Source organism: Scyliorhinus torazame, chromosome 15 (assembly GCF_047496885.1).
Source record: "Scyliorhinus torazame isolate Kashiwa2021f chromosome 15, sScyTor2.1, whole genome shotgun sequence".
NCBI classification, from domain to species: Eukaryota; Metazoa; Chordata; class Chondrichthyes; order Carcharhiniformes; family Scyliorhinidae; genus Scyliorhinus; species Scyliorhinus torazame.
Window position 1 is genome coordinate 185,073,900 of NC_092721.1, and position 22,054 is coordinate 185,095,953.

Genomic DNA, 22,054 nt, shown 5'->3' on the forward strand with positions numbered 1-22,054 from the left:
TTCACAGGCTCCTTTCAACCTCTTTCGCTCATAGTCACTCGCGCGCACACACAATATCTTCAATCACACACGCACTACATACACACTTTTCAACCTCTCCCTCACAGTCACTCACTCACCTCTCAATCTATATCCCCCCACACACTTAGCCAATCTCCCTTAGTCACTCACTCACCTCTCAATCTATATCCCCCACACACACTCACACACTCACGTCTCTCAATCTCTTTCCCTCACTCACACACAACTCTCATTCACTCACTTTTCAATTTCTCTCCCTCACACACACACACTCCTTCACTCACTTCTTTCAATCTCTCGCCCTCACTCACACACTCGCTCACTGCTCTCAATTTCTCTCCCACACACTCACTTCTCAATCTCTCTCCCTCACACTCACACACACATTCACACACTGCTCTGAATCCCTCTCCCTCACACTCACTCACTGCTCTCAATCTCTCTCCCTCACACACTTTTATTCACTGATTTCTCAATCTCTCTCCCTCACTCACACACACTCTCATTCACTCACTTCCCTCAATCTCTCTCCCTCACTCACTTCTCAATCTCTCCCTCACTCACACACACTCACATTCACTCACTTCTCTCAATCTCGCTCTCTCACTCACTGCTCTCAATCTCTCTCCTTCACTCACACACTCATTCATTCACTTCTCCCAATCTCCCTCTCACACACACCCTCTCCTCACTGCTCTTAATCTCGCTCTCTCACTCACACACTCAGTCACTCACTGCTCTCAATCTCTCTCCCTCACCCACACACTCATCCACTCACTTCTCTCAATCTCTCTCCCTCTCACACACACTCACGCGCCGTTTTAATTGGAAGGTCTCTGGCCGGGTTTCTCGTGCTGTGTTTAGTCGGGTGACGGCCGCCAGAATGAAATCTGCTTCCCACTGTGCTGGTGTCACAAGCAGCTTGTTGCCTGTAAGCTAATATAAACTCATCTGGGAGGGGCGCTCGTTCTCTCACACACTCAACACAGGACAGGATACAAAGCAAGGCAAGGAAGAACACCAAAAAGACATTTGGAAGAAGGGGGAGGGAGGCAGATGCCATGAAGCTACTCCAAAGCAGATGTCTGATCGTCATCCTGGTTTATTCCTTGTTGCTGTTGGCCATTCCGTATTTCCTAGATTGTCGCAATAAGATGCTGGCTCCCGGGGAGCAGCCCTTTCTCAGGGAATGCTCGGAGGTTGTGGCCCCCATGTCTTGGGGGGAGGAGGATCTGGACACCGGGGGCAATCTGACAGTGGGGGCCCGGAGGAGCAGGCAGCACATTTACATCCACGCCACCTGGAGAACGGGCTCCTCGTTCGCCGGCGAGCTCTTCAACCAGCACCCCGCCGTCTTCTACCTGTACGAGCCCATGTGGCTGATGTGGCAGGTGCTGTACCCGGGGGACGCCGAGAGCCTGCAGGGGGCCGTGCGGGACATGCTGCGCTCCCTCTTCCGCTGCGACTTCTCCGTCCTGCGGCTGTACTCGGCGGCCGGCCCGCTCACCACCCGCGCCGTCTTCGGCTGGAAGAACAACAAGGTGATCTGCTCGGCCCCCCTGTGCGGCGCCTACAGGAAGGAGCGGGTGGAGCTGGTGGACGGCGGGGTGTGCGAGAAGCAGTGTGCAGCCCGGGACATCGGGGAGCTGGAGCGGGAGTGCAGGAAGTACGAGGTGATGGTCATTAAGGATGTCAGGGTGCTGGACGTGGGCGTCCTCTTCCCTCTGATGGGGGATCCCTCCCTGAACCTCAAGGTAGTCCAGCTGGTCAGGGATCCCAGGGCTGTGCACAACTCCCGGATGAAGTCCAAGCAGTCCCTGGTCAAGGAGAGCATCCAGGTGCTGAGGAGCAAGCACAGGCTGGAGAGGACCAGGTGGCCTCTGCTGTCCAACAGGGCTCAGCGGGCGGACTCCTCGGTGGCCAGAGCCCTGGAGGTGATCTGCGAGGCTTGGAGCCGGGACCAGGAGCTGGTGAGGAGGTCGCCGGCGTGGCTCAGGGCTCGCTACCTGACCATCCGCTACGAGGATCTGGTGCTGGAGCCGCTGAGCGGCCTGGGGGCCCTCTACAGCTTCGCCAACCTGACGGTCACGCCGGCCACCGAGGCGTACATGCTGAACATGACCCGCGGCGTGGGCTACTCCTCGGACAGGCCCTTCCTCATCTCCTCCAGGGACGCCAAGGAAGCCGTCAGCGCCTGGAAGAAGAGACTGAGCCTGGGGCAGGTCCAGCAGGTGGAGCAGAGCTGCCAAAGGGCCATGAGGGCGCTGGGCTACCGGCCAAACAACACGTAGGAGCAGCTGTCTGCAGCATCTCAGAGACTGTGCACCCAGGTAAAAATCCCAACACAAACTCTCGTGTAAGTAGCGAAGGCTTCATCAACTGTGACTTAAAAGAAACCAAGGACTTTAGGTTGCAAAACAAAAACTGTCTTTTCCCCTTTAGGTGATGCAGTGACAGCTGCAAGATATGGGCTTTCTGCTTATAGAGAATTTTAAGAAGAGTCGAAACCATCAGAACAATCTTTCACTTCACTTTGTTTTGCCTATGTGCAGGCAGAATATAATAGTGTGTATTAGAGTCACAAGTAGGGTTACAGTAACACTGCAATGTCCGGCACCTGTTTGGGTACACTGAGGGAGAATTCAGAATGTCCAATTCACCTAACAAGCATGTCTTGTGGGAGGAAACCGCTGCACCCGGAGGAAACTCACGCAGACACTGGGGAGAACGTGCAGACTCCACACAGTCATCCAAGCCGGGAATCAAACCCGGATTCAAGTCCACCCGAGCGCACAATCAAAGCCGTCAGAGATGTCCTTTTTGGATTCAGGCTTCACTGGTTACATCCCCGTGGCATCCCCCCATCTCTACCCCTCCCCCCACCTCATTAACATTCTCCAGGAGAAACAAACAGCAAAATACTCGCCAGTGCTGGAAATCAGAAATGAAACAAAACACAAGATGCTGAAATGGGCAGGAGGCCAGGCAGCACCTGTCAAGGGAGAAACAGGCCTTTCAGTTCACTATTTCCTGGCCATCCAGCCAATCCAGTCAGGAGGCACGGTAGCACAGTGGTTAGCACTGTTGCTTCACAGCGTCAGAGTCCTAGGTTCAATTCCCAGTTTGGGTCACTGTCCGTGCGGAGTTTGCACATTCTCCCGTGTCTGCGTAGGTTTTCTCTGGGTGCTCCGGTTTCCTCCCACAAGTCCTGAAAGACGTGCTGTTAGGTGAATTGGACATTCTGAATTCCCCCTCAGTGTACCGAACAGGCGCCGGAGTGTGGCGACTAGGGGATTTTCACAGTAACTTTGTTGCAGTGTTAATGTAATCCTACATGTGACAATAAAGATTATTATTCAATTCTTGAACAACACCAAAACACATTAACTAGTCACTTGTCTCACCGCTGTTTGTGGGATCTTTCTCTACACATTTTAATTGTCATATTTGAATACAAATAACAATTGCCCTCCGGTGGATTATAAAGATCTCGCCGCACTATTTAAACTACAACATAGAGGTAAATATCTCGCCATCAATGTCACTAACGCACATTAACCTGGTCATTTATTTCATTGACAACTGTGTGGCCCTGATGTCCACAAATTGGCTGCTGTGTTTCTCCGCATTAGCTCGAAAGTGTTTTAGAAGGTTTGTGAAAGATGTCATAGAATGAAAGTTCTATTTTTACAATGAACGCACTTGGAAGAGTCATTCATTGTCAGTATCGAGGATGTAAAAGGTGCTATATATACATCCAAATTATTTCATTTTCAAGAGTCAATTAGGGAGGCGGTGACATTGTGGTATTGTTACTGGACTAGTAATCCGACACCCAGGCTAATGCTCTAGGGACCTCAATTCAAATCCTGCCACATCAAATGGTTGAATTTGAATTCAATTCAAATCTGGAATTACAATTAATGATGACCATGATAGATTGCGTTTAAAAAAAAAAAACATCTGGTTCACTAATGTTCTTTCGGGAAGGAAATCTGCCGCCCTTATCTGTTCTGGCCTACATATGACTCCAGACCAACAGCAATGTGGTTGACTCTTGAAATACCACTCATGGGTAATTAGGGACGGGCACCTGCTGGCCTTGAGAAAACATCATCATTCAGGCAGTGTGGTGGTAAGTAGTATTTACTGGATTTGATGACTTACAGTTGAATTTGTCTGATGTTGACCTGCTAATTTACAGTGTTTGGCTTTTCTCCACCAGTTTTCTCATATTTCCGATAGCCTTGTCACTTAAAAACAACTATTTACTCAAAGATACGAATAAAAGGATGTTAAAAATTAAAATTTGAAGTATTTAGCCACTTGCTCACTTCCTTTAGCTGAACACCGGGAAATACATTTGACACCACCATCCCTCTTTGCAAATTCCACCATGTTCTTTGCAAATTCTTTGCAAATTCCACCATTTATTGTGAATATGCAAAGCATGATCTCCATGCATCGTGGTTAACAACTAAGGCGAGCAGAGGAATCATTCTTGTTTGATATTTGTGTCCAAATGCATTTCTTAAAGAGGCAGCACCTTTCCCCAATTAATCCCCCCTCTTTCTCACCCCACCTCATAATTGTATTTTGTGTCATTTCCTTCATTGCTGTTGGACACGTCTCAGTGAAATATTTCACACTTCTTTACCAACTTCATAGCTTCCTCACGTTTACCAATGAATCTTCAATTATTGGTAATTTTTCTGGTGCAGTGCAAGTGAGGACTGAGAATTGGTTTGAGATTACCTAACGCTATTTTGCACACATTGGTTGTAATTAACAAAGCTTAAATCTAAATTTAAGATGATTGCAGCCCAGGTGGATCGGTAGCATAGTGGTTAGCACTGTTGCTTCACAGCAGCAGGGTCCCAGGTTCGATTCCCAGCTTGGGTCACTGTCTTTTTTCAGCAATACTGAAGCTGTTGCTCTGCAATTCCCTCCCTTAACCTCTCCTCATCACCTCTCTCTGTTAATATCCCCCTTAAAACTAATCTGTTTGGGACTTCCGGTGATGGCGAGCGGGAGGCAGCCGCACACTGGAGAGCTCCCGTTCAGGAATGGAATTTTTGGGGTCTTAGCACCCGGTCCCAGGGACAACGGAGGCTGCAAAAGCAGTAAGAAGGCATAGTGAGGTGAAATGTCCAAGTTGGGAATAAAACGGCCGTGAAAAAAGTGGTTAATGAAAGTCCGCCGGGAAGTGGAAAGTTCAGCGCGGGGACTGCAAGGAAAGCAGAGGCTGGGGCTTCAGGGGAGGCCGCATTGCTCACGGCAGAAGAAATGACCAAGATGATGGCCGTGGAACTTGAAAAATAGTTCACAAAGCACATGGAAGCGATGAAGAAGGAGATGGGGGTGGTATTGAAAGTGCTGGTGGAGGAGGCGATTGCCCCTCTGAGGGCGGCGGTATAGAGTGCAGTGGCGGAGGTGCGAGAGCAGGGTGAGACACTGAAGGAAGTGGAAGAGGCATTATCGCAGCACAGTAATCAACTCACCTCGATGGGGAAGGAGTTGCAGAGGGTGATAGACACCAACAAGGTCTGCGAGCCAAAATGGAAGACCTGGAAAACAGATCCAGGCGACAGAATCTGAGGATTGTGGGTCTGCCCTAAGGAGTGGAACGCCCAAGGCGGATGTAGTATTTTGCCACGATGTTGGCGAAGCTATTGGGGTATTGGGGGAGGGGGACGATCCCTCCCGATATGAACTGGATCGGGCTCATCGGTCGTGGAGGCCTATACCAATGGCGAGTGAACCGCCAAGAGTAGTGACTCTATGTTTCCGCAGGTACAGCGTGAAGGAGAAGGTCCTGTGCTGGGCAAAGCAGAAGCGGGTGGTGCAGTGGGCTGGAGCTGGTATATGCATATACCAGGACTTTACGGTGGAGCTGGCGAGGAAGCGGGCTGCCTTCAGCCGGGTGAAGAAGGCACTGTACATCAGTAAGGTGCGGTGCGGCATGGTATATCCAGCTAAGTTGAGGGTGACCTACAAATCCAAGGACTTTTATTTTGGGACGGCGGAAGCAGCGGAGGAGTTTGCGAAGGCAGAAGGACTGTGGTAGAATTGAGAAATGGTCGTGTACCGATGTAGCCTCATGTAACTTTAGTTTTTCACTGCGCGTTGGTGTATGTACTAAATGAGTCAACGCTGTATATATTTGGACAAGGGAAGAGCTGGGACTTTCATTTGCAATGATGGTTCTTTGGGGCTTGGGTGTGTATGCGGGGGTTGTGTGTTAAAGGGGATTTCTTGGTTTTCCTGGGACCAGGCAAGGGGGAAGGAGTCCTGGGCGGGGGCCTCCACGCTGGCCGGTTTAAGCCGGCCAGTGAACGGGAGCGAGGTGGGGGAGGGGCTGTGGCCATCAGAGCCTGGTAGAACAGGTTCCGGTGAGTCTAGCCGGGGGGAAAAGTTGGGGAAGGAACCGAGGTTGGGGTGAGAAGTTTACAAGAGGAAGTGGAGGGAAGGTGTCTGGGAGGGAGGGGGCATGTCTACAATTCATGGGTGTCATTCATGGTACTCTTTCGGGGATTGGATGGCATTGAATATTAGGGGGAGGGGTTGGGGGGTGGACTGTATATGTCAATGGTGACCATTGGCGATTCCCGATTCCTTTTTCTTTTTTCCTTTTTTTTTTTCTTTTTCCCACCTTAGGAGGGTTTGTTTTATTTGATGCTTATATGTCAGGTGGGCCACTGTTTGGGACGGTGGGAGGATGGGATCGTTGTTGCTGATAAGGGGATTGGCATTGTATTTGTTACCGTTTACTGTTTGTTGGTGGGGTGTAAACTCTGAAGAAAATGTGAAAATGGAGAATAAAAATATATTTTTTTAAACTAATCTAGGCAGCACGGTGGCGCAGTGGGTTAGCACTGTGGCCTCACGGCGCCGAGGTCCCAGGTTCAATCCCGGCTCTGGGTCACTGTCCGTGTGGAGTTTGCTCATTCTCCCTGTGTTTGCATGGGTTTCGCCCCCACAACCCAAAAATGTGCAGGCTAGGTGGATTGGACATGCTAAATTGTCCCTTAATTGGAAAAAATGAATTGGGTACTCTAAATTTTTTTTTTTTAAACAAATCTGTTTAACCAAGATTTTCTCTTCCTTCCTAGTACCCACTTCTTTTGGTTCAATGCAATTTTTACTTGATTATGCTCCTGTGAAGCACCTTTGGGTCATTTTACAGGGTGACCAGCCAGAGGTCATAGTATACATAGGTACAATGACATAGGCAGGAAGAGTGATGAGGTCCTGCAGAAGGAGTTCAGGGAGTTAGGCAATAAGCTAAAAAGCAGGACCTCTAGGATTGTAATCTCAGGATTACTTCCTGTGCCTTGTGCCAGGGAGGCTAGAAATAGGAGGATAGTGCAGCTAAACACGTGGCTAAACTGGTGGTGTAGGAGGGAGGGTTTCAGATTTCTGGACCACTGGGATCTCTTCTGGGGCAGGTGGGACTTGTAAAAGAAGGATGGGTTACACAAATCGTGTACATAAACGATTTGGAGGAAAATGTAGCCGGTCTGATTAGTAAGTTCGCGGATGACACCAAGGTTGGCGGTGTGGCAGATAGTGTTGAGGATTGTCAGAAGATACAGCAGGACATAGATAGGTTGGAGTGAAAGTATCCAGTGTCTTCGGCCACTTGAAAGGTATGAAAGCTGACATAGTCTTCTTTCAAGAGACACATCTGATGAACAAGGACAGTCTGTGGGTAAGGAATGGTTGGGTGGGACAGACCAACCATTCCTGTTATGGGACGAGCGCTAGGGGAGTAGCCATATTGATAAGCAAGAGGACGGTGTTCACTGTGATGAGGATGGTTACGGGCAAAGGGGGATAGTACGTCATGGTCAGCGGTGTCCTGCACGGGGCACCGATGATCTTGGTGAACATGTACGTTCCCAACTGGGATGACATGTAATTTGTAAAGAAGACCATGGTGGAAATCCCCAATATAGATATGCACGACTGATCATGGAGGGGGACTTTAACTGTGTACATGATCCACTGATGGACAGGTTGAACCCAAGAACGGGGAAAAGGACAGGCATGGCTAGGGAACTGGGAATATTTATGGAACAGATGGGGGCAGTGGACCCACAGTGGTTCATGCACCCAGGTATGAAGGAATTCTCCTTTTTCTCACCAGGGTCTACACCCACATTGACTTCTTTGTAGTGGGGAAATCGGTGTTTCCAGAGATAGAGCGTAATACTGCACTGACCATGTAATCTTCGATCATGCTCCACATTAAATGGATGTGAGGTTGGAGACGGAGTGTGCCCAACGCCCCACATGGAGGTCGGACAAGACCCTCTTGGCTGACCAGGTCTTCTGCCAGAAAATATCACAGGCCATAGGCGAGTACGTTACTAACAACCGGAACAGGAAAGTCTCACCTTCCGCGTTCTGGGAGGCACTGAAGGCTGTGATTAGGGGGGAATAAATTATTGCCTACATGGCTCGCAGAGATAGGGAAGAGAGAGCAGCTAGGCAACAACTGATCAACTCCATCCTGTAGGTCGACAGATGGTTCTCTGAGGCCCCGACCGTAGAACTTCTGGCAGAGAAAATAAGCTACAAATGGACTTTACCCTGCTATCCACCAGGAAATCAGTGCACCAACTCTGCCAGACATGGGGGACCTTTTACGAGCATGGAGACCAGGCTAGCCACCTACTGGCTCGCCATCTGAGAAAGCAGACAGCCATGAGGGAAATAGCCGAGGTAAAAGGTAGCAGAGGCAGACTTAGCTGACCAAAAAAGGTCAACAAGGCATTTGAGGCCTTCTACCGTGGACTGTAAACCTCCGAACACCCCGACAGGGGTGCGGGGATGAAACGGTTCCTCGATGGACTGGACATGCCAGTCACGGGGGATGACAGACAGAGGGAGCTGAAAGCACCACTAGAACTGGGGGTGGTCGCAAAAGTCCTGGCTAAGCGGCTGGAGAACTGTGGTCGCAGAAGACCAGACAGGCTTTGTTTTTTTTTAATAAATTTAGAATACCCAATTCATTTTTTCCAATGAAGGGGCAATTTAGCGTGGCCAATCCACCTACTCTGCACCTCTTTTGGGTTGTGGGGGCAAAACACATGCAAACATGGGGAGAATGTGCAAACTCCACACGGACAGTGATCCAGGGCCAGGATCGAACCTGGGACCTCGGTGCCGTGAGGCCGCAGTGCTAACCACAGCACCACCGTGCTGTCCACTAGACAGGCTTTTTTAAGGGTAGACAGCTAACTGCGAACATCCGACAACTGCTGAACATGATAATGACCCCATCTGGGGAGAGAACACCAGAGGTGATCGCCTCCTTGGACGCAGAAAAGGCCTTCGACAGAGTCAAGTGGAAATAAGTCTTTGAGGTACTAGGGTGGAACTAAGGCGAGTCTACGGACCAACGCCCCCAACTCTGAATACTCCCAGCTGTACATTGGCCCAAGGCAGGGATCCCCAAAACAATCCAAGAATCCCCAATGCAGTACTACAAGGAAGAAGAAACATGGGGGCCTGGCCCTCCCAAACTTGCAATACTATCACTGTGCAGCCACAGCGGAAAGAGCGAGGGGATGGGTAAAGGACCCAAATTGGAATGAATGAGGATGGAGGCGTCCTCCTGCACAGGAACAACCCTCCAGGCCCTCGCCATGGCAGTGCTCCCATCCCCACCAGCAAGTCACTCAACAAGCCCAGTGGTGGTAGCTGCCCTGAGAACATGGAACCAGATGAGGCAGCTCTTCAGTGTGACTGAGATGTCCATCATGGCCCCCCACAAGCTGCGGCAACCATAGGTTCGCACCAACCATGCTCAATGCCTCCTTCAAGTGGTGGAGGCAGGACGGGGGGGATACTGGCGGTTAGGGACATTTACATGGAAGACAGATTTAGACCTTAGAGGAACTGGCGTAGAGACTGGAACTACCAAATGGGAACAAACTCCGACATCTGCAGAGGAAAATGATTTGTACATTGTACACAATGCATTTATCTTTATCGGATGGATAGTGTTTAAAATTTAAAAACTTCAATGAAAACATTTTTACTGCAGAGAGCTTCTATATAAATGCCTGTCATTGTTCATCTCCTGGAACTTGCTTACGCTCACTTTATGGAGTCAAATAAATGTTTTCCTCGGAATTAGTTTTGGGATTTTAAAATCGATTTTTGTATGAATACTAGTGGAGGGAACATTGGAAATTATTAATCTTTTTAGGCCATGATCGCTTTGGCAGGCTCAATGGACCATCTGGTCTGTTGCTGTCTGTCTTTACGTGACTTGATGTTTGCATGTCACTTAGGGCGGCATGGTGGCGCAGAAAAAAATGTTTGCATGTTGTATTTATAATAATGCTTTGGCATCAGAAGACAATAGCCTCATCAAGCCAATTTTCCAAACATTCCTCCAGTTTCCTTACAATAATTCTGGATTTACCATAATTTTCTGAATATAGTACACGTAATTCCCCTAAAATTTGATCTATTGGTAAAGGGTGTATATCACACATGGTAACAGATCAATGCAATGATTTAATAATCTAATAATCTTTATTGTCACAAGTAGGCTTACATTAACACTGCAATGAAGTTACTGTGAAAAGCCCCTAGTCACCACATTCCGCCGCCTGTTCGGGTACTCTGAGGGAGAATTCAGAATGTCCAAATTAACTAACAGCACGTCTTTCGGGACTTGTGGGCGGAAATCGGAGCACCTGGAAGAAACCCATGCAGACACCAGGAGAGTGTGCAGAATACACACAGTGACCCAAGCCGAGATTCGAACCTAGGACCCTGAAGCTGTGAAGCAACAGAGCTAACCAGGATGCTACTATGCCGCCCCAGTATGTATGCAACCAGCATTTAGAAAAAGTTATGAATGTTTTGTTCAATCAACTGATAAAAGCAAGAGCCACCTGATCAACAAGTCTGGGTGGTTTTTAGGGATCTTTTAGGGAATTACTATAAATTGAAATATGAATATATGAAATTAACAATTTATTTTGCCTTATTGCAGTATTTAATTTAAGGGTGAGCACAAAATAAAGTGTTAATGTTTTATTTCTGGCATAGACACAGCCAGATTGACCATTTCAATGAAGCGTATTTCGCCTAGGATTTTTTTTAAAAGGGGGAACAAGATAAAACAAATAACAGAAAATCGGAGGATGATTTTGGTTGAAACAAATTCTGCAAAGGAAGCTGCAATGTTTTGCAATTTTTTACTGTCTGCCACAAGGCACAAGTCAGGACAGCACGGTAGCACAGTGGTTAGCACAGTTGCTTCACAGCTCCAGGGTCCCAGGTTCGATTCCCGGCTTGGGTCACTGTCTGTATGGAGTCTACACGTTCTCCCCGTGTCTGCGTGGGCTTCCTCCCATAGTCCAAAGATGCGCAAGTTAGGTGGATTGGCTATGCTAAATTGCCCTTCGTGTCCAAAAAAGGTTAGGCGGGGTTACAGGTATAGGATGGAGGTATCGGGATAGGGTGGAGGTGTGGGTTTAGGTATGGTGCTCTTTCCAAGGACTGCTGCTGACTCAATGGGCCGAATGGCCTTCTTTTGCACTGTAAATTCTATGATTCTAGGAGTGTGATGGAATTCTTTCCACTTGCCTGGATGAGTGCAGCTCAAACGATACTCAAGGAACTCAAAACTATCCACCTCAAAGCAGCCCGCTCAATTGCCATCCCATCAACATTCTCTCCCTGCCCCACTGGCACACAGTGGCAGCCGCATGTACCGTCTACAAGATGCACTGCAGGAACTCAACTAGGCTCCTTCCAAACTCACTACCATCTAGAAGAACAAGGGCAGCCGATACCTGGGAACCCACCACCTGGAAGCTCCCCTCCAAGTGACTCACCATCCAGACTTGGAAATATATCCCCGTTCTTTCACTGTTGTTGGGTCATATCAATTTTCTCTCAGCTGCCATAATAATTGTACTGCCTCAGAACATGAGGAAAAACAAGGGGAGAAAAAGGACCCTTCACCCACCGTATCTCAATCTTCGAGTATTTTACTTCTTTATCGAGGAGGGAATGCTTTGCTGCAGGGAATAGTTAGGACTGGGACAATTGCACTTCTTAAAAGGATCATTGGATGACTATCTGAAGCATGGGAAATCGTAAGGTTATGGGAGAGAGCAGGACGGTGGGATTAGTTCTGGATTACAAAAAACTGGCATTGACACAAAGGACCAAATGATTCTCTTTTGTGCTGTAAATTTCTATGGGTCTGTTCTAACACCATAAACTGAGCATCCAAATATGTGGTGAGTACTCCCGTAGACTGTAACTACACAGTGCCTGGCACTCACACTGCGGGACATTCTTCACTCAATACATGGAATCTTTTCTGGAATTTGATCAATATTTTTTTTAAAAACTGGTTATTTTGCAAGATTGCTGGTTCCATTATCCGAATTAATTATAGATAATATTCCTATGCGATGATAACCAAGCCCTTTTATATACTATAATAGAAGCAAAGTACTGCAGATGCTGGAGATGTGAAATAAGAACATAAAGTTCTGGAAAATACTCCGCAGGCCTGGCAGCACTTGTGAAGAGAGGAACAGTTAACCTTTTGAGTTGAAAATGACTTCCTCGGAACGGAGGGAAGATTGGGATGTTATGTGAAAAGAGAGAGAGGAAGAACAAAACGGAAGGTCTGGGATAGGGTAGAGGATAGGAGACATTAAATAACACAAGTGTATCAGAGAAGAAAAGGCAAATGAAATAGTAATGGTTGCAGTAAAGAAACAAAGCTTTTGTCCAGAATGAATGTGAATGGCAGAATAGTGAACAGCTTTTATATTCACTTTGGTATACTTTTAACATTTCCCCCATCTTTAACATCTGTTTAGGTTGTAGAGATTGGACTTTTCCAACCTTCCACCACACTATGGGTGGCACGGTGGTACAGTGGTTAGCACTGCTGTCTCACAGCGCCAGGGACCCGGTTTCAATCACGAACTTGGGTGACTGTCTGTGTGGAGTTCTCCCCCGTGTCTGCGTGGGTTTCCTCCGGGTGCTATGGTTTCCTCCCACAGTCCAAAGATGTGAAGGTTAGGTGGATTGGCCATGCTACATTGCCCCTTAATGTCCAAAGGTCAGGTGGGGTTATGGGGATAGGGTGGTCTTTGGAGGGTCGGTGCAGACACGATGGGCTGAATGGCCTCCTTCTGCGCTGTAGGGATTCTACGATTTGGTCATCACTCGATCACTCAAAATTCCTTGGTTCCTTCTCCCCATCTCCATTTTCCTTTTGAACACAATTCAGTTCTACACAATACTTGGATCTAAAAGTAACATTCGGCTATCATTCATTCCAGAGAGGTTCCTTAAACAGCAGAAAAATCAAAGGGAGAAAAACACCCTTCACTCACCGGATCTCAAACTTCGAGTATTTTGTTTCTTTACCGAACAGGGAATGCTTTGCTTGAGGGAATATTTGGGACTGAAGAACATTGTTTTTTTTTAAACAATAGTTTATTTCCTATTTGAGCATCAAGATAGGGGAAATTGGTTGGGGGTGGGGGGAGAAAAATCACTCAAGGGTTGTTGGTGTCTGGAACACACTGTCTGCAAGAGTAGTGGAGGCAAAAACCCTCAGCTCATTTCGAAGGTGTCTGGATCGACACCTCAAGTACGGTAACCCACCAAATGCTGAAAAGTGGAATTCTTCTGGGTTTTTCAACTGGTACAAATGGCCTCTCTTTACCGTAACATTCAATGATTCTAGGAGACCTAAATTGTTGCTGCAACAGTAGGGCACCTTAAAAAAAGGGTGATGTTGCATTCGAAGCAAGTTGGGCCTCTACCCATTAGAGTTTAGAAGACTGAGAGGTGATCTTATCGAAACGAACATGATCCTGAGGTGGTGGTGGTGGTGGTGGGGGGTGGGTGGGTGGGGGGGGGGGGGCTTGACAAGGTGGATGTTAAGATGTTTTTCCTCTGCGGGGTTGGGGGGGGGTTGGCGGTGTGAGGGGGTGTCAAGAACTAGGGGAGACCGTTTTAAAAATTAGGGGTCTCCATTTAAGACTGAAATTAGAATTTGTTTCTCTCAGAAGTTAGTCTGTTCACCCCAAAGAACAGTGGAGGTCGGCTCAATGAACATATTCAGGCAGAATTAGATATCATAGAATAGAAAAATCACTGCAGTGCAGAAGGAGGACGTTTGGCAATGATCCTCTGAAAGAGCACCCTAACTCGGCCCATGCATCATTTTTATGATTTTCCCCCACCTCCCCCAGGGGGGGGGGGGGGGGGCGATATTGAAGTCCTGTGTCGCGCTACAACTGTTACTGTAGTTGAGATCAACTCACTCACTATAGAACAAACCCACTGATACTTGCAGCTCAAAAGCATCCCATGGTTTAATTCATCTGACAAAGAGTTGGAGGAGTTAGCACCCAACTACTCGTGTGTGTTTGTGATTCCCAATCAAAAGCTGATAATTATTAAACATAGATTGGTAAGGAAGAGAACACTTTAAATGCAATGAAATTGGTTAGTAGTTTAATTCAGATTTTGGATAGCCATTTTAATTCACAAAAAGAATATAGGTATGGTAATATGGTTGCTGTTTTGATAAAAAGATTTTACCATTGGAATTTCACCTTGCTGTATTATTCTCTTCTTTTGGTTGGTTGGATGTCGTTCAATTGTTTAACAGAAAAGTAGTGAAAGGGTTAACTTAAAGCCAGGACCTGTAAAACAATAGCAACATTTGAGGATCTTCAGCACAGGAGGCGGCTGTTCTCTTATAGAATCATAGAATGTACAGTGCAGGAAGACACCATTCTGCCCATCGAGTCTGCACTGGTCCTTAGAAAGAGCACCCTACGCAAGCCCACACCTCCACCCTATCCCCGTAACCCCACCTAACCTTTTGCACACGAAGGGGCAATTTAGCATGGCCAATCCACCTAACCTGCATATCTTTGGACTGTGGTAGGAAACCAGAGCACCCGGATGAAATCCACACAGACACACAGAAAGAGTGCAGACTCCACACAGACAGTCCCCCCCCCCGGTGTTGATCCAAATAGTTCCACTCCCCTGCCTTTTCCTCCATAGATTTGTAAGATTTTCTTACAAGGCATACAATGGCTATGCTATTTGGTGATGTTAATATGAGCAACTCAAATCATTTTAGTGACAAACGAGTCACTTTAAGAACGTCCAGTTGAGAACGACGAGAGAAAGGAAGGGTGTGTGGAGGAAGAGAAGGTAGCAAATTTACAAACGCAAAGGTAGAGTCTCCGTAAACACATTTAGAAATACAGTGGAAGATCAAATCATATAAATTCGTCTTGTGACAGGGCCAAAATCCTGGGCATTCTCTATCAAGGATCCAATTTTAAGTTGAAGGTGGACCACCCTTAAAAACCTTGCAGATCAGACTTCCGGTTGCGGCGATGACCAGCTAAGCCGCACGTTTCGGCACCTCCCGTTTCAATGGACTTTTGGGCTCTTATCGGGAGCCCCAACGGAAATTTTTGACGGCCAAACCCAGTGTGAGGCGACAAAGGAAGGAGTCCCCCCGGGTGTGGATGGAAAGAAGCGCTAGTAGTGGCCAGATTGCGGAGGATCCTCTGGAGCGGCGGCAGAGAAGAGAAGGGAGAAGCAAGATGGCGGCTGAGGGAGCCCAGATGATATGGGGCCCGGAACAGCAGGAGTTCCTCCGACGATGTGTGGAGGAGCTCAAGAAGGAGGTGCTGGCGCCGATGTTGCTGGCGATTGAGGGATTGAAGGAGACGCAAAAGACCCAGGCGATGGAGCTCCGTGGAGTGAAGGCAAAGGCAGCTGAAAATGAGGACGAGATGCAGGGCTTGGTGGTGAAGACGGAGACGCACGAGGCACTGCATAAGAGGTGCTTGGAAAGGCTGGAAGCCCTGGAGAATAGCTCGAGGAGGAAGAATCTAAGGATTTTGGGTCTTCCCGAAGGGACAGAGGGAGCTGATGTTGGGGCATATGTGAGTACGATGCTCCATACTTTAATGGGAGCTGAGGCCCCGACGGGCCCCCTGAAAGTGGAGGGAGCATACCGGATCCTCGTGAGAAGACCAAAGGCAGGGGAAACACCGCGAGCAATAGTGGTGAGGTTCCACCGCTACAAGGACAGGGAGATGGTCCTGAGATGGGCTAAGAAGACACGGAGTAGCAGGTGGGAGAACGCGGTGATCCGCGTGTATCAAGATTGGAGTGCGGAGGTGGCGAGAAGGAGGGCGAGTTTCAATCGGGCCAAGGCGGTGCTCCACAGGAAGAAAGTAAAATTTGGAATGCTGTAGCCGGCAAGACTGTGGGTTAAACACCAGGGCAAACACCACTACTTCGAGACGGCAGAGGAGGCGTGGACATTTATACAAGAAGAGAAGTTGGACTAGATTTGAGGAATTGATGTTTGGAAAGAAGTAGCGAGGTGGTGGCAAAGAAATGCAAAGTGGGGAGAGGGGGAGGGTTTATCTGTAACATGTTAGACTGGAGAATTTTTCTCCAATCAAGCTAGAAGGGAATCTAGCGGTGGGGGGGGGGGATTAACTGGGTTGCTGCTGCTGAGGGTAAGGGGGAGCTGATACGGGATGGGATGGTCGGGACGGGAGGGCTCCGTCTGGGGGACAAACGGGTGCGTGGGGCCCGGGTGAGGAGCTGGTTTAAAAAAGGGGATGGCTAGTCGACGATGGGGGGGGGGGGGGGAAAGTGTAAAGGGCCCCCCAACCCGGTTGATCACGTGGAACGTGAGAGGGCTGAATGGGCTGATTAAGTTGGCAAGGGTCTTTGCGCACCTAAAGAGACTGAAGGCGGATGTGGTTATACTTCAGGAGACGCACCTGAAATTGGCGGATCAGGTCAGATTAAGGAAAGGATGGGTGGGACAGGTATTTCACTCAGGCTTAGATACGAAAAATAAAGGGGTGGCAATACTGGTGGGGAAACGGGTATCGTTTGAGGCTAAGACCATAGTGGTGGACAGTGGGGGCAGGTACGTGATGGTGAGTGGCAGATTGCAAGGTGAGGTGGTGGTGCTGGTGAACGTATATGCCCCGAACTGGGATGACGCGGGTTTTATGAAGCATATGTTGGGGCGCATCCCGGACCTAGAGATGGGAAATTTGGTAATGGGGGGGACTTCAACACGGTGCTGGACCCAGGGCTGGATCGGTCCAGATCTAGGACCGGGAGGAGGCCGGCAGCGGCCAAGGTGCTTAAGGGGTTTATGGAGCAGATGGGAGGAGTAGATCCCTGGAGATTTGCTAGACCGAGGAGTAAAGGGTTTTCCTTCTTCTCCCACGTCCATAAAGTATACTCCCGGATAGACTTTTTTGTCCTAGGAAGAGCGCTGATCCCGAAAGTGGTAGGAACGGAATATTCGGCTATAGCCGTTTCAGATCACGCCCCACATTGGGTGGATCTGGATCTAGGAGAGGAGAAGGAGCAGCGCCCACTTTGGAGATTAGACATGGGACTGTTGGCGGACGAGGGGGTATGTGGAAGGGTGAGGGGATGTATTGAAAGATACCTAGAGGTCAATGATGATGGAGCGGTCCAAGTGAGAGTAGTATGGGAGGCGCTGAAGGCGGTGGTTAGGGGGGAGCTGATTTCCATAAGAGCCCACAGGGGGAAACAAGAGGGTAAAGAAAGGGAGAGACTGATTGGGGAGATTCTGAAGGTGGATAAGCAATATGCGGAGGCCCCAGATGAAGGGCTATACAGGGAAAGACGGAGACTACAGACGGAGTTTGACCTGCTGACCACGGGTAAGGCGGAGATGCAGTGGAGGAAGGCACAGGGAATACAATACGAGTATGGGGAAAAGGCGAGCCGATTGCTGGCCCAACAACTTAGGAAGAGGGGGGTGGCGAGAGAGATCGGAGGAGTTAGAGACGGGGAGGGAAGAATGGAGCAGAGAGCGGGGAGGGTGAACGGGGTGTTTAAGTCATTTTATGAGAGGCTGTATAAGTCCCAACCCCCGGAGGGGAAAGAGGGAATGATACACTTCCTGGACCAGCTGGAGTTCCCGAGGGTTGAGGAGCAGGAGGTGGCAGGTTTGGGAGCGCAGATTGAGGTGGAGGAGGTGATTAAAGGAATTGGGAACATGCAGGCAGGAAAGGCCCCGGGACCAGATGGGTTCCCGGTGGAATTTTACAGGAAATATGTGGACCTACTGGCCCCACTCCTGACGAGAACCTTCAATGAGGCTAAGGAAAGGGGGACACTACCCCCGACAATGTCGGAGGCGACGATATCGTTGATCCTGAAACGAGACAAAGACCCGCTGCAGTGCGGGTCATACAGGCCCATCTCCCTCCTAAATGTAGATGCCACGTTACTGGCCAAAGTGATGGCGACAAGGATAGAGGACTGTGTCCCAGAGGTGGTACATGACGACCAGACAGGGTTTGTTAAAGGGAGGCAATTGAATGCCAATATACGAAGGTTGCTGGGGGTGATGATGATGCCCCCACCGGAGGGGGAGGCGGAGATAGTGGTGGCGATGGATGCAGAGAAGGCATTTGATAGAGTGGAGTGGGACTACCTGTGGGAGGTACTGAAGAGATTTGGATTTGGAGAGCGGTTCATCAGATGGGTTCAGCTCCTGTACGGGGCCCCGGTGGCAAGCGTGGTTACAAACAGGCAACGATCCGACTATTTCCGATTACATAGGGGCACAAGACAGGGGTGCCCCCTGTCCCCGTTACTGTTCGCGTTGGCAATCGAGCCATTGGCCATAGCGCTGAGGGGCTCTAAGAAGTGGAAGGGGGTGCTCAGAGGAGGAGAGGAACATCGGGTGTCATTATATGCGGATGATTTGCTGCTATATGTGGCGGACCCAGTGGAGGGGATGCCAGAGATAACGCAGACACTCAGGGAGTTTGGAGAGTTCTCGGGATATAAATTGAATATGGGAAAGAGTGAACTTTTTATGATGCACCCCGGGGAACAGGGCATTCGGTGTATTCGGTGTTTGGGTTTTTTTTTTCTCTTTCTCTCCATGCTAGTTGTTTATATTTATTTTTTCAGTATTATTATTTCTTTTTTCTTGTTCTTTTTCTGCACTTGTTGTTAGTTTAATATATTGTTCTGGTTATTCTGGACTACTTCTAAAAGTAGTCCAGAATGCACCCCTGTTGACATGGAGTGATAATTATAGCTCTAATGATGATACAATTATAAAATGTCCATGTCCAGGAGACCAAAGTTTGACAGTAAAATAATTCTGGATGCCAAATTTATTTTTAAACAAACCCCTTTGATTCAAAGCAATTGTGTAATATCCTGGTTGCTGGGGCTTGGGTATTTGTAGTTTCTGATGGCCACACATGAGAGTATCTTTTTACAAGTTGGAAAAGGCCAATCGGTCTCGATGTTTGTCTTCTACTTGGTTGATTAAAATTTGCCCAAATGAATTAAAAAGACCACTATTTATATAGCACCTTTCATGGCGCAAAGTATTTTATAGCCAGTTAAGTACTTTTGAAGTGTGGTCACTGTTGTATCATTGGAAACACACTGGCTAATTTGCACACAGCCAACTCCACCAACCGAAAGGTGATAATGACTCGATCACTCCATCACTTCCTGAACTGAATCCTAACGTGAGACAGCACTTTCATGAGGGAAAAGATGCACGATAATAATGTAACCAGTAGCTTATTGATAAACCATACAGTGTGTCATGTGAGAGTACCTTTAAGAAATGGGTGTTTATCAAATAGCTGTAGTGGATGTACCTTTAAGGGGTGTTTATCAAATAGCTGCAGTGATGTCAGAGTGTGGATGGAGCTGGGCTGTCTGTTTTTACTTTAGTTTTTAAGCTGGCAGCTAGTGTGTGTTTAGTTTAGTTTTCAGAGTTGGAGCTGCATCCAGCCAAACAAGGTGTAATTTTGATCTCTCTCTGCATGAGAAGAATGTCTTCAGATCACTTGCTAATTTAAAAGTGATAACTGCTCTCAGTAGAGAATTTAAATCTGCTGTCTTTGTTAAAGAGGGTATTTGTCTTATGGATGTTGCTGGGAAAGATTAAGGGTTACTTAGAGTACTGTATTCTTTGGGGGGAGTATTTGAGTTGATAGCTGCCAAGATGTTTACTATGTGTTTATAAAATGTTAACTGGATTCATAGAATAAACATTGTTTTGTTTTAAAAGTACTTTAGATCTCTGTTGCATCACACCTGTAGGGTGTGCCCTTGTGCTCCCCATAACCAAAATCTATTAAAAGTTGTGGGTCAGGTGAACTCCACGATACACTTTGGGGTTCTCTAAACCCTGGCCCGTGATAAGTGTAAAGGTGGCACAAGTGCAATGTGTGCGTGTACAACATGTATTGAAATATTTCTTTCACGCTGCCCAAAAAAAGACTTGCATTATAAAGCATATTCCATGACTTCTCAAAGCACTTAAAACCAATTAAGTATTTAATTTGGAAACGTGGTCATTGTTGTAATATAGGAAGCCCAGCAGCCAATTTGCACACAGCAAACTTCCACAAAGCTATGTGATAATGACCCGATAATCTGTTTTCACGATGTTGTTTCAGGTACAAATATTGGGAAGGGCACCTTGGATAACTCCCCTACTCTTTGAAATAGTGCTAAAAGATCACTGACATTCACCCAAGTATGTAGAGGTAGCACAGTGGTTAGCTCTGTTGCTTCACAGCACCAGGGGCCTGGATTTGATTCCCGGCTTGGGTCACTGTCTGTGCGAAGTCTGCACGTTCTCCCCGTAACTGCGTGGGTTTCCTCCAGGTGCTCCGGTTTCCTCCCACAAGCCCCAAAAGACATGCTTAAGTGAATTGGACATTCTGAATTTTCCCTCAGTGTCCCCGGACAGGCACCGGAGTGTGCCAATTAGGGGATTTTAACAGTAACTTCATTGCAGTGTTAATGTAAGCCTGCCTGTGACACTAATAAAGATTAATATTATTAGATGGGCAAAAAGAGAAAATACTGCACCAAGTGCTGGTAAATGGGATTAGGTAGGCAGGTCAGGTGTTTTTCATGCAGACTCGATGGGCTGAAGGGCTTCCTTCTTCTGCACTGTATCTTTCTGTAATTCTGGATAATCTCAGCTGGTCTGACATCTGGACAGAGAGAAGGGAGCTAATGTTTTGAGTCTGGATGACTCTTTGTCAAAGTTGGGCATCATCAGAACAGATGTGGTGGAGGCGAAGGAACTAGGAGAATGGGATGGAGTCCTTACAGGATGTGAAGGATCTAGTTGAAATAGCTGTGGGTGAGCTTGTAATGGAAACTGCAGTTTACCCCAGAAATTGAGATAGAAAAGTCAAGGAAGGGAAGTGTCAGAAATAGCCCATGTAAAGATGATAAGAGGGGTGGAAATTGGAAGCAAAACCGAGACATTTTTCCATGCCCAGACAGGAACATGAAGCGGCATCGAAACAATCATCGATGTACTGATAAAAGAGTTGTGGGATGGGGCCAAAGTAGGACTGGAACAAGGAATGTTCCACAAAGGGACAGGCAAAACTGGGACCCATGCGGGTACCAATAGCCACACCTTTGGTTTGGAGAAAATGAGACATGTTAAAGAAGAAATTGTTCAGTGAAAGGACAAGTTTAACCAGACGGAAGAGAGTGGTGGTGGATTGGGATTGTTCAGGACCTCTGTTTGAGGAAGAGAGCCCTCAGACCATCGATAGAGGGATTGGACATCCATGGTAAAGAAGAGGCAGTTAGGATCAGGGAACTGGAAGTTGATATGATGTAGGGCATCTGAGGAAACGTGAATATAGGTGGGAAGGAAATGGACAAGAGGAGAGAGTATGGAGTCAAGATAGGAAGAAATAAATTCGGTGGGGCAGGGACAGGCTGACACAATGGGCCTTCCGGGACAGTCCGGTTTCTGGATTTTGGGGAGGAGGTAGTAGCAGGCTGTCCGGGTTGGGAGATCATGAGGTTGGAAGTTGTGGAAAGCAGGTCTTCAAAAGGAGATTAGGTCAGTGACAGTCCTGGAAACAGTGGCTTGATGCTTGGACCTGGGGTTATGGTCCAGGGGGAAGTC

At 47.9% G+C, this 22,054-nt stretch overlaps 1 protein-coding gene across 1 annotated transcript in view; it reads left to right on the forward strand.

Annotated features, from left to right (window-relative positions):
- chst7 (carbohydrate (N-acetylglucosamine 6-O) sulfotransferase 7) overlaps window positions 1–22,054 on the forward strand; it is a 27,074-nt gene continuing 5,020 nt past the window's right edge. Inside the window, exon 1 of the mRNA XM_072477260.1 lies at window positions 1–2,351. Coding sequence (XP_072333361.1) covers window positions 1,083–2,312 — 1,230 coding nt within the window. The 5' untranslated portion in view covers window positions 1–1,082 and the 3' untranslated portion in view covers window positions 2,313–2,351. The remainder of the gene's footprint in view (window positions 2,352–22,054) is intronic.